Source organism: Ovis aries, chromosome 26, assembly GCF_016772045.2.
Source record: "Ovis aries strain OAR_USU_Benz2616 breed Rambouillet chromosome 26, ARS-UI_Ramb_v3.0, whole genome shotgun sequence".
Lineage (NCBI taxonomy): Eukaryota > Metazoa > Chordata > Mammalia > Artiodactyla > Bovidae > Ovis > Ovis aries.
Genome location: NC_056079.1, coordinates 14042440 through 14055262, shown reverse-complemented (window position 1 = coordinate 14055262; position 12823 = coordinate 14042440). Strand labels below are relative to the sequence as shown.

At 48.5% G+C, this 12823-nt stretch overlaps 1 protein-coding gene across 7 annotated transcripts in view; it reads left to right on the top strand.

The window, feature by feature from the left end:
• The window catches only part of IRF2 (interferon regulatory factor 2), an 83566-nt gene extending 79553 nt beyond the window's left edge, over nt 1-4013 (top strand). For 5 of the 7 annotated variants that reach the window (XM_012105645.4, XM_042241211.1, XM_042241210.1 and 2 more), the window contains 2 exons: nt 1238-1284; nt 2583-4013. In XM_012105645.4, the coding sequence (XP_011961035.1) occupies nt 1238-1284; nt 2583-2891 (356 nt within the window). In that variant the 3' untranslated portion in view covers nt 2892-4013. The remainder of the gene's footprint in view (nt 1-1237; nt 1285-2582) is intronic. The other 2 variants (NM_001009740.1, XM_060406889.1) reach the window with 2 other exon arrangements.
• The last annotated feature ends 8810 nt before the right edge of the window (nt 4014-12823 follow it).

Genomic DNA, 12823 nt, shown 5'->3' with positions numbered 1-12823 from the left:
GCTAGTGAGCTCAGGACATAGGCGCTCTAGCATTTACTGGATGTGTGCTGAGCCCTGGGCTGAGCACAGCATCCTCTTTGGAAGGGGCTTCTATTCCCATTTTACAGATGGGGAAAACTGTGCCTCCGTGAAGTCAAGTCACTTGCTCTGTCTCTCACAGCCGGCAGGCTGAATCAGGGTGGTGACTGAGTTGTCGTCTGTTGCCGCCTACAACTACGAACTTAGTGCCTGAACACAACACACTTTATCATCCCACAGTTGCTGAGGGTCAGGAGAGCAGGCGTGACTTGGCTTGGGTCTTCGGCTCCGGGCATTCTTTGCAGAGACCTGCAGTCCATTTCTGGGCCAGGGCGGCTGTCGCATCTGAGGATGGGATCTGGGAGGGTCTGCTCCCAGGCTCACACAGCGCGGGCTGGAATGTAGTTCCTGGCAGGTTGTCAGCCTGGAAGCAGCCCCTCGGTTGTCTGTCCGGGTGCCTCCCTGACGTGGCGGCCTGCCCCCTCAAGGCCAGCCAGGGAGGTCGTCGCCTCATTAGACGGGGTTTCAGGCTTATGTAATGTGATCGCATACAGCCCGTCGCCTCCGCCGCGTTCCGTTGGTTTCAGAGCAAGTCACGGGCCCCTCCTGCCCTCCGGAGGAGGGAACCCCACGAGGAGGTAAACACGGCAGCTGAGGCTCACGGGAACCCCCCTAGAATCTGTGCATCCACAGCAAGCCAGGGGGAAGATAAACCCCTTTATCCTTCCAGGATATCAGCGCTGAGGGGCTGGGAGGAGACTGGGCTGGAAAGGAGGGACCTGGGGAGACTGGGCTGGGATTTAAATGAACCAGCTGCCACGGATGGTGTGGGGCCTGGATGGAGCAGCCTCAAGGAAAGGGCCTGACACGGAGGCGGGAGCTGGCAGAGGACCGGGGGGCAGACGGGCACCCTGGGGCCCAGCACCCCACCCTGGGAAGCAGAGACCATGAATAAACGTAGCCTGGCCCTGGGAAAATGAGCCATCCCTCCACTCTCAACCTTTTCTCCGAAGGGGCAGAACGAGAGAATTCCGATTCTGCCCAGCACCTCCCATGCACTCGCGTTTGACCTGAGCGAAGGAGACGGAGGTTATGAATTTAGTGACCCACTTCTTTGGAAGAAAAAGTTGCTGATACATATTTTTTAAAACACTGCCTGAGTCTCCAAACAGTTTGAGCGGCAGGAATGATGGGCCTGTGTTTTTCTCTCTGTGAACAGAAAGCGAAACTACCGATAGCGTGCCCAGTGACGAAGAGAGCTCGGAGGTAAGCATGGCGGGGCCGCTCTCGCCAGCAGGTGCTGGGACGGAGCCTTCCCAACCAGCACGGTGGTTTCCTCGTGGCTAGTGAAGGTTCTTTTCTTTGATCATGAGTTTCATTTGTGGCTTTTTTGTTTTTTTGGGTGGTGGTGGTGAAATATACGTAATGTAAAATTGACAGTGCTTTTGGATTTCAGCTTACAAAATGAGGCTTTGGGAAGAATGGGAGGGCAGAGAGTGAGAGATGTCTCAGTAAGAAAGGAGGCTGTGACGGCAGGAAAAAGCCAGGAAACGCTGATGTTCTTAGTGCCATAAACATCCTAATTCTCGGGCAGAAATAGAAGGTCCAGGTGGCCCTGGGCAGTGATGAGAGGTCAATGTCAGGAAGTGCTTTAAGCCGGAGCAGCTCTCCAGGTCCCTAGAGTCCCTGCCACCCGCCATCCATGCCCACCGGCCAGGTGCGTGTTCAGTCGGATTCTGAGTCCCTCTCCTGTTCTCCTTTCTCTGGCTGGGCTCTTGACAGTGGCAGCCAACGGCTCTGGTGAGCGAAGGCATTCCTGTGAAGCCTGCCTTGTGTCTGTGTTTGAGTCAGTTATAGACAGACAGACTGCCTAGCGGTTGTTTGCATTAGCGATTTCCCAGGGTGCGAACTGCTTCCAAGGATAGCCTGGGAATTCTGAAAAGACAGCAGGCTCAGGTGTTCGCACATTTGGACCCTGTTTCTTCAAGGTCAGAATTCTAGCTCCTTCCCTGAATGGCGCCCGCACCTTGAAGCTAGCTGTTGGCAGCACGCTGGAGCTCTGAACTGCACCCATTTGAAAGCGACCCAGGGGCATTCCCTGTCTGTTACTGAGCACCTCACTCGCCTCCCTCTAAAACACTGCAGCTGGACTCAGGGATCCGATGGGGCCATTGTGAAGACCTGGCCGCTCTCTCGCACCAGCCATCCTGGCCCAGAGCTTCCTGCCAATCAGGCCAGGCAGCTTGGCATTAGAGGGGAACCAGAAACCAAGCTGCAGCTTCATTTTCCTGCCTTCATAGAATAGCCTCGGCTAGATTTCTGGGAGGTGGGCGACGGGCATTGATGATTGAAAATAAAAGAGGGAGGGGGAGAGAAACCGTGTTTGGGGGGCATGTGTGACTGGGGATGGATCTCAGTTCAAGGATGTGGAGTCACTCAGCTTCTCGTTTATTCCATGCCTCTTAAATTCAGACACTTAACACGTGGGGAGAAGGGGCTGGGTTTTAAAAAGCCACTGGAGAAAGGGCAGAGGAAATACCTGTCATCATTCTTTTCTTTGCAAGGGTCGGCCACACTGGCGGAAGAGGAACGTTGAAGGCAAACAGTACCTCAGCAACATGGGGCCGCGGAGCACGTACCTACTGCCCAGCATGGCCACCTTCGTCACGTCCAACAAGCCCGACCTCCAGGTCACCATCAAAGAGGAGAGCTGCCCGGTGCCTTACAACAGCTCCTGGCCCCCGTTCCCAGACCTCCCCCTCGCCCCCCCCATGAGCCCCACGCCCAGCAGCAGCCGCCCAGACCGGGAGACCCGGGCCAGCGTCATCAAGAAGACGTCAGACATCACCCAGGCCCGCGTCAAGAGCTACTAATAAGCCTACGACTTCCCCTGGTGGTTGTCGGGATTTCTTGGCTTTGTGTTTATCGTTTGTTTGTATTTTATTTTTCTCTCTGACACCTGTTTTAGACGAATCTTAAGGGAAAAAGCCTTGACAAAATAGAACATTGATTGCTGTGTCCAACTCCAGTACTGGAGCTTCTTTTTAACTCAGGACTCCAGCTTCTTGGTAGACGCGTTATCTCTAGAGCCTGCTGGATCTCCCAGGGCTGCTCCCTCAAGTTCAAGGACGTCATAGGACCAACCCCCATATGGGCAGTGAGGTGCTGCGTTGCCTGTGGTCAAGGCCAGCATGGTGGAATGAATGCCTCCACACGGAGGAGAAAATGTGAACTAGCTGGAATTTTTTATTCTTGTGAATATGTACATAGGGCAGTACTAGCGACGTTGCAGTCTGCTTCTGCACCTTATCTTAAAAGCACTTACAGATAGACCTTCTTGTGATCCTGCTCTGTTTCACAGCACAGTCAGCACCCCCTTCCCTATCCTTCTCTCCTCCCCTCCCAGCCCTGACCCTTCATCCCTTCCCTTCCCTTCCCCTCCCATCTCTTTCCCTTCATCTCCTCCCCTCCCCTCCTCTCCCATTCATTTTCTTTCCTCCTCTTGCTCCCCTCAAAGGCCATGTTCCACATCCCTGAGGAGGAGAAGAAAATGAACTTCTCCACCAATGTCCCATTTTAAAAGACTGCTTTAAAAAAAAACAACAACAACAAAAAAAGAGAAAATCTTTCTAATCTGCTATGCTTGAATGCCACGCGGTACAAAGGAAAACTATCCTGGAAAGATTATGCAAATTCTCAGATTTGAAGACAAAAATACTCTAATTCTAACCAGAGCAAGCTTTTTTATTTTTTATACAGGGGAATATTTTATTCAAGGTAAAATTCTAAAGAAAATATAATTGTTTTTTATCTTTTCTACAGCAAATTTATAATTTTAAGATTCCTTTTCTTGTTTATCGGCAGTTATTACATCCTTGTGGCACATTTTTTTTTTTAATTTTGTAAAGGTGAAAAAGCTTTTATGAGCTCATGTAGCAATCAAATTATCCTGTGGATTGATAATAAATGAATATGACATATAGTTAAATTTTTAATGGGCATCACGCCTGGCTTTGTCTGTGTGTACCTTAGAGGACAGTCATGGGACAGGACTGGCAGGGTATCATTTCTTCCGGTGGACTGGAACTTTCCCCCTTTCCTTTTCCTTTGTGTTAATCATTCAGTCGTGTCCGGCTCTTTGTGACCCCATGGACTGTAACCCACCAGGCTTCTCTGTCCATGAGATTCTCCAGGCAAGAATACTGGATTCTCCAGGGGATCTTCCCAACACAGGTATCCTGCATTGCAGGCAGATTCTTTAGGATCTGAGCCACCTGGGAAGCCCTGAGGCTATGGATGCCTTCCTCTGCTGGGTGTTTGCCCGCAGCTAGATCCTGTGCTGAATGTTGTCTTACGTGAAGCTTTCACCTCTTCACTCATCAAGGTTGTGCACAGGATAGAGATTTATCTCCATTTCACAGGGAAGAAACGGAGACTGGAAAGGAAAATGCCTTTATGCAAAGCCTCACGGGTAGTAAGTGTCCGAGGCTGGTGTGATTATGGAGGGAGTCTTTTTCCCCCTTTCCACTGCTCTCTACTGTTAGCAAATTCCATGTACATCTGTGTTTTTCTTGTTCTTAAATATATGATTAAAATTCTGTATTTATGTCACATCCCAAGCTCACGGATAAGACATTTTTCGTAACAGGAGATATTTGTTGGACTCCTCCTGTCTCAGTCTTCTTTCTAAGACCTGGGGCCTCAGCCCAAGGCATATCTTTTCGAGTGAGAAATGTGAACTGCAGAATCCCAGACTCTATCACCAAGTCCGTGACCTCGGGAAAGCCGCCCGGCTCACCCCTCAAGCTTCCACCGTGTCCGTAAAATCAACCTATGGAGCCTCAGCCCCCTCCCTGTTACCTCTGGGGCTTGTGCAGGAGATTGCTGGGTTAATATTTGAAAAGCTTCCTTCAGTGAAAGGACAAAGGGCTAATTTTATACCTCCCTCTGTGTGTGGCTGCAGATAGAATTAGTAGCCATAAAATTATCCAGCCCTGAACAAAAAATGAACTGAAGCATGTTACTGGTTGCTGTGCTGTGGCTGAAATGCCAGGCTGGACGGTTGGCTGCTCCCATGAGGAGCACCCAGGTGACAGTGGGTTTACCTCCCCTTCACGAAAAGCCCCTGCAATCTCGGCGAGAGGAGAAGCTGCAGGGAGGAGGGGTGCCAGTCTTCCTCGGCCCTGTGCCCTTCCCTGAAGACCTCACCACCTCCCAGGTTCTGGACAAACAGGTCCAGTTCTTTGCAACTTGGATCTAAATCCTTCTTCTCAGCCACCCTGCTTCAGAATCAATTAAAAACCAATAGCGGAAGGCAGCTCTCGGTCATGTGACCTGGAGATGAAAGGGCAAAGGGGAGATCCTCTTGACCCATTTCTCTCTTCCAAACAGAGGGAGCCCCCCCGACCCCCCAACTCACTTCCAGGCCTCTCGGCAGCTCTGCAGGGCCCAGAGGCCCCTCTGTGTGCTGCTGGGAGCACGGTTGTGACCGACGGGCAGCATCTCACCAGGTGACAGAAGACGGAGAACTGGAAATGCACCCCTGAGGGTCCTAAAGATAACCATCCATGGCCAAGAAGATGCAGGTTCGATGCCTGGGTCGGGATGATTCCCCTGGAGGAGGGCATGGAAACCCACTCCAGTACTCTCACCTGGAGAAGCCCACGGACAGAGGCACCTGGCGGGCTGCGGTCCATAGGTCACAAAGAATCGGAGACGGCTGGGCACGCACACAGAGCGTAGCCAAGAAGGCAGCAGAACCAGAATGGTGTTTAAATTATTTCTGAGAAAGGGCATGCTCTGTCGTGTTTCTCAGTGTCACTTGCCAGGAGTGTGGGGAAAGAGCCCCGTGCCTGGGCTTGGCCTGAGGAAGAAAAATTAGTGAGACGGGGCATCTCAGGGACTCAGCCTCAGACCTCATTGTCCGATACAGGAAGTGCTGGGGACACGTGCTGCTTTTGGCTGGCGATTGTGATGGGCTTGGGTGTGTGTATGTGGATATGCTTTTATGATGGGCTTGGTGTGTGTGTGTGCACTGATATACTTTTATGATGGGCTTGGTGTGTGTGTGTGTGTGTTGATACGCTTTTGTGATGGGCTTGGGGTGCATGTGTGTCTGTGCGTATCTGTGTGTGTGTGTAACTGGCAGGTTCAGTGTCTTAGTCTCTGCTCCAGCACCTGAGTCATCCCCTTAATAATGAGGAGCCTGTTCAGCTGTGAACTCTGCATCCAGTGGCAGGAACTTCCGCCCAGTCCGAAGGTTGAAAGAACCCAGCACATCCTGAACCGCAAAGAGCTTCCAGAACACCGTTTGCAAGTTTCTAAATAAATCCATGCTCAGCCATAGCATTTTTCCATGTTTTGATGGAAGTAAGTGCCAAAGGAGGTGTTTAGTCTATTTGAATGTATTTATAGAGGAGAAGAAATATACACAGAAAAGAAATACAAATCTCCTGGCCATCCAAACCCCAAAACAGTATCCGTTTTTTTACCCCCATCCTAAATCTAAAGTATATTTGGCTATCAGGTAACCACTAGTGAGATCAAAATTTTAGGATTGAGGAAGATGAGTGATTGGGTTTCAGGATTCTGAGTTTTCCAACTTGTGCTTTTGGAAGTATTTTGCATGTGAATGGAAACGACGGTTAAGCCCCAAATGGCCTCCTGCCCTAATGGAACACTAGACATTCCTTTTGCTGGAGGCTATTCTTTGAATGTTGAATTCATTAGGTTTTAAAAGCCCCTTGTTATTCTAGCTTTGGACAAACAGACCCAGATAAAAGGTGAACATAAGAACCCCCTGCGATTCTGCCAAATTTCTACTGAGGAAAGAGAAAGCACTAGGAGGCTTGCAAGCAGGTAGCCCAGAGGGGTCCTGGCACGCAGTGTCCCGTACACAGAGTCTCAGTAGCAGCCTTGGTTTGCAAAGAGAAATGGAGGCAGAAACTGGTTTTTACTTCATGGTGTTCAGCTACCCCTTGAAATACCACCCCCCTGGCACACCCTGGGCCAGGATGGTTGGAGCCGGTGGACTAGAGCCTGACCCACCCAGAGGCCTGGGAACCCGTTCTCCACCTGTTCTCGGGCTGCCGCAGACCCCTCCCTGAGGGGACCCCACTCTGTGGGACTGGAAGCTTCTCCATGTTGTGTCTCAGTCATGTTGGCCTTCCACATGTGGAAATTAGGCAGTCACCCGCCCCCCCACCCAGAATCTTCTGCTCCCCTGGGATCCACACACCAGTGTCAGAAGAACAGGGCCGGGCCCCTGGGCTCCGGCCCTTGGGAGTGTGGCTGGCCACAGACCCAGGGAGGAGCACCCCAGCTGGGCAAAGCTTCGGGTCAGGAGACACAAGAAGATGGTGGGCGTGCAGTTCTCTTCTGAGGCTGCCAGCCCTCTGGACCCTAACACCATCCCCTGCCCGGCTTGGGCAGGCCTGGCCTTGCTGGGCAGACAGACCAGGGTTTTGTTGAGGTTCTGCGGCCATGCTAACAACAGGTGCAGGGGTTCTGCTACCGAAAATAGAGCCTGGAAGGAAGGAAGTGGCCAGGCCTAATAGCCAGTGTGAGCAAAAACGTGAAGTCTGTCCAAGAACTTGAGTCATTCCATGGAAGGGTTGGAAGGCTCGAGATGTGGGACATGTCAGAGTTCACACGGTCTAAAAGTTTTCTGGAGTCCTTTAGGCAATTTCTTAAGAAGAAAAGCAGCCCAAGTGGTGTCTCTGTTCCCTAAGCATGTTGCCCTCGGGTGGCTTGGTCAGTTTCCCTGTATCTGCTTTGTAAACACGTTCAGACTGCGCTTGCTGTTTCTGAGGAATGCATTGTGCTGGATTGTGCAACTCCAGCTCCATTAACCCCTCACACACACAGCCGGAGAAACGCCACCGTCACATGGCACAGTTGATTTTAACAACACAACTGTTTTTGCAGGTGCTCAACAAACTCCAGGGTGACGGCATCGCTAAGTTTCGGTTTGTGTTGAGAGGAATGTTTGAAAATTTAAACATCCAAGCATTCAACTGCATGAATCATCGGGAAACGAAACTCTCCAACATGATCCATCTACTGGAAGCTTGGGTCGTAGAACTGAGCATGCTCACATTCTCCAGTTCTCAGTAATGCACCAGATCAAAGACATTATTTTGAATCACAAATTATACTTGAACTCGATGTCTGAAATTTCAGGATAATGTTAGCCGCTAGAGGCTGGGGAGGGGAGGAGAGGAGGGGGGAATTGTTTATGGTTTGTGATGGCTTAGCATTTATTTATCCCTAGAATTCACATAAATATTCTCAATAGAATTCACTTTTCTGTCTCCCGATGATATTATAAGCAGATTTCCCTTGCCTTCCCAAAGGATCTAGTGCTATAACTTTTCTCTGGGAAGCTCCTGTATCAAGTTTTTTAAATTTTATTATGAAATATGCTATTAATTGTATTTCGCACCCTGAGCTGTAGCATACTCAGTGCACAACCAAAAAAGAAGATTGATAAAAGTGTAGAAGGCAGCCCAAGGCCATTGCTCAAATTTCACCCTGATGACTTCTGCGATCATTCACACGACAGCTGTGACATGGGAAGGAAACCCCAGGCTGGTTTAAAAGATTCGTGTTTGCAAACTTTAATTTGCAAGATGGATTTAAAATAGTATAATTTCAAATGCCTTTCTTTACCACCTCATGAATTTAACTGGGGCAATTAATCATCTTGGTTTGCTCAGGTCATGGGATTTCAGTGCTAAAACTGAGAAAAAAGCAGGCAAACCAGAAGGATTTGGTCACCCTAAATTTAATGCCAAGATTCAGAGAACACATATCACTTTGCTTTCTTTGAGGATTTTCTAAACCCAGGTGAAAGCTTCATGAAGAGGCATAATTGAGGGTATATAGTTGATGACCTTGTTATTAATACAGTAATTTAGGAGTAGTGTTCGGGTAAGAGGGCTTCCCAGGTGACGCTAGTGATAAAGAACCCCTCTGACAATGCAAGAGAGGTAAGAGATGCAGATTCGATCCCTGGGTTGGGAAGATCCCTTGGAGGAGGGCATGGCAACCCACTCCAGTGTTCATGCCTGGAGAATCCCATGGTCAGAGGAGACTGGTGGGCTACAGTCCATAGGGTCACAAAGAATCAGACACAACTGAAGCGACTTAATATGCACAAACCAACATTCTGTTCAGAAAAATAGATTCATTTATTCAACGCTATGGAGTTCCTACTCTCTGCCACTAAGATTCTAAGTGTTAGAAGGCTGTACGGAAGTGAGCAAAACAAAGTGGTGTTTGAATAGAGATTAAATTCTAGTAGTGGTGGACATCCAACCAATAAACAATCTTTGGTGGTGGTTTAGTCGCTAAGTCATGTCCAGCTCTTGCAACTCCATGGACTGTAGCCCAGCAGGCTCCTCTGTCCATGGCATTATCAAGCAAGAATACTGCAGTAGGTTGCCATTTCCTCCTCCAGGGGATCTTCCCAACCCAGGGATCAACCCATGTCTTTTGCATTGCAGGTCGATTCTTTACCAACTGAGCCACTAGGGAAGCCCAACAATCTTTCATTTCAGTTCAGTCAGTTCGGTTGCTCAGTCGTGTCCAACTCTGCAACCCCATGAATTGCAGCATGTCAGGCCTCCCTGTCCATCACCAACTCCCGGAGTTTACCCAAACTCCTGTCCATCGAATCAGTGATGCTATCCAGCCATCTCATCCTCTGTCGTCCCCTTCTCCTCCTGCCCCCAATCCCTCCTAGCATCAGAGTCTTTTCCAATGAGTCAGCTCTTTGTATCAGGTGGCCAAAATATTGGCGTTTCAGCTTCAGCATCAGTCCTTCCAGTGAACACCCAGGACTGATCTCCTTTAGGATTGACTGGTTGGATCTCCTTGCAGTCCAAGGGACTCTCAAGAGTCCCCTCCAGCACCACAGTTGAAAAAGCGTCAATTCTTTGGCGCTCAGCTTTTTTCACAGTCCAACTCTCACATCCATACATGACCACCGTCATAGCCTTGACTAGACGGACCTTTGTTGGCAAAGTAATGTCTCTGCTTTTGAATATGCTATCTAGGTTGGTCATAACTTTCCTTCCAAGGAGTAAGCATCTTTTAATTTCATGGCTGCAATCACCATCTGCAGTGATTTTGGAGCCCCCAAAAATAAAGTCTGACACTATTTCCACTGTTTCCCCATCTATTTCCCATGAAGTGATGGGACCAGATGCCATGATCTTCATTTTCTGAATGTTGAGCTTTAAGCCAACTTTTCACTCTCCTCTGTCATTTTCATCAAGAGGCTCTTTAGTTCCTCTGCACTTTCTGCCATAAGGGTTGTGTCATCTGCATATCTGAGGTTACTGATATTTCTCCCAGCAATCTTCATTCCAGCTTGTGCTTCCTCCAGCCCAGCGTTTCTCATGATGTACTCTGCATAGACGTTAAATAAGCAGGGTGACAATATACAGCCTTGACGTACTCCTTTTCCTATTTGGAACCAGTCTGTTGGTCCATGTCCAGTTCTAACTGTTGCTTCCTGACCTGCATATAGGTTTCTCAAGAGGCAGGTTAGGTGGTCTGGGATTCCCATGTCTTTCAGAATTTTCCACAGTTTGTTGTGATCCACACAGTCAAAGGCTTTGGCATAGTCAATAAAGCAGAAATAGATGTTTTCTGGAACTCTCTTGCTTTTCAATGATCTGGCGGATGTTGGCAATTTGATCTCTGGTTCCTCTGCCTTTTCTAAAACCAGCTTGAACATCTGCAAGTTCACGATTCATGTATTGCTGAAGCCTGGCTTGGAGAATTTTGAGCATCACTTTACTAGCACGTGAGATGACTGCAACTGTGTGGTAGTTTGAGCATTCTTTGGGATTTCCTTTCTTTGGGATTGGAATGAAAACTGACCTTTTCCAGTCCTGTGGCCACTGCTGAGTTTTCTAAATTTGCTGGCCTATTGAGTGCAGCACTTTCACAGCATCATCTTTCAGGATTTGAAATAGCTCAACTGGAATTCCATCACCTCCACTAGTTTGTTTGTAGTGATGCTTTCTAAGGCCCACTTGACTTCACATTCCAGGATGTCTTCAAGAGACAATAAATACTATGGAGAAAAATAAAGCTGGACCAGGGAGAATGGGAGTGATGGGAGATATTTAGAGCTCTCATTTTAGGGCTTAAAGGATCCATTGAAGGGTTGACAGTTGTAAAGCCCAGCAGTTAGTGGGAGAGATGAACAGTGTGTATCAGCAGGGTTCAGTTGCAGGAAGCAGAAACCGCTCTGGCTATTTTCAGCAGAGAGGCATGGACTGGGGAGAAGCAGGTGTTCGTGTTTTGGGAAGGCTGGAGGGGCCGAGAGCTAGCTGCCTCACCTCTGCCTCTGCTGTCAACCTCAGAAACCAGGAAGCTGGCGCTGGAAGTACCTAACGATAGTGAGGATGTGATGTTTTAGTGGAAATTTGAGAACCAAGAAGTCCCTGTCAGCCCCAACCTGTCTCTGGTGTGTGTGTGCTAAGTTGCTTCAGTCATGTCCAGCTCTGTGCGACCGTATGAACTGCAGCCCACCAGGCTCCTCGGTCCATGATTCTCCAGGCAAAAGTACGGGAATGGGTTGCCGTGCCCTCATCCAGGGGATCTACCTGACCCAGGGATGGAACCCACGTTTCTTATGTCTCCTGTATTGGTAGGCAGGTTCTTTACCACTAGCGCCACCTGGAAAGCCCTCTGGGGGCCCATTAAATTAGTGACTAAACCTTGAGACGCAGCTTTAGAAAGTCCCAGTGTCTCACAATCATGTCACCCGATGATTACAAGTGAATGCGAAGGAAGGTGGCTTCTGCCTCCATCCTGACTCTCACCCTCGCTCATGTGCAGATAACCAACTCGTCGAACCAGATTCGCAGTTTAGAAGCCTAGATGCAAGAACAACTAGGAAATAAGGCTGTCCATTTCCAGCTTTGGTGTTAGAGGAAAGCAGAAGAGAAAAAGTTGGGCAGGACTTCCCTGATGTTAAGGTTCCTGTGCTTCCAATCCGGGGGGATGGATTTGATTCCCTTCCCCACCCGATTTGGGCATGGGGACTGCTGAGTGCTTGTTTGGGATATGCATACACCTCAAGGAATTCACTCTGCCAATAACACTAAAGGAAGTAAAAATTCCCAAATAAGAACATCCAGAGACCAGAGTCATCATCCTGTACTTCCAGTGTATATGGGACTGTAAGATGGTGTAGTGGAAAGAGATTGGGTTTTTGAAATCACATGAACCTGGGTTCAGTTCTCACTTGCTGCTGACACTTCGGAAATCTCTTAATATCTATACAAAACAATTTTTTGTATATAAAAGAAGACATTAACATCTTACAAGAATGTTGTGAGAAAGAAGATCTTGTCATTAAAGTCTGGACTGTGTTGTATGCACTCGGTTTTATCAAGCACGTAATCTGGATATAAAATAGCCAGGATCCATATTACAGAGCGCTGCTTCCAAATGACGTATCCACTCCACATTTATATCAATTCAAGAATTTATCACTGAGGATTCCAGAGCTCAAACATGTGACCCCAATTTCTATGTAGCCCAAAATTAGTGGGGTTCCCCCCCTAGCTCCTGGTCCAGGCTTTGTTGGGCAAGACTCATTTTATGATTGAGTGGGCTTAGAGTTAAGAAAATATTCCTTCCTGATAGGAGTTGAAGGCAATCAGAATCTGTCAGTAGGGACTTATTTTTAACATCATGGACTCAAACACATTTTTAAAATGCCTTCTAAGACCACCAGGTGGAATTTAATTAACTTTTGATTATTGAGGTGATCCTAATTGAG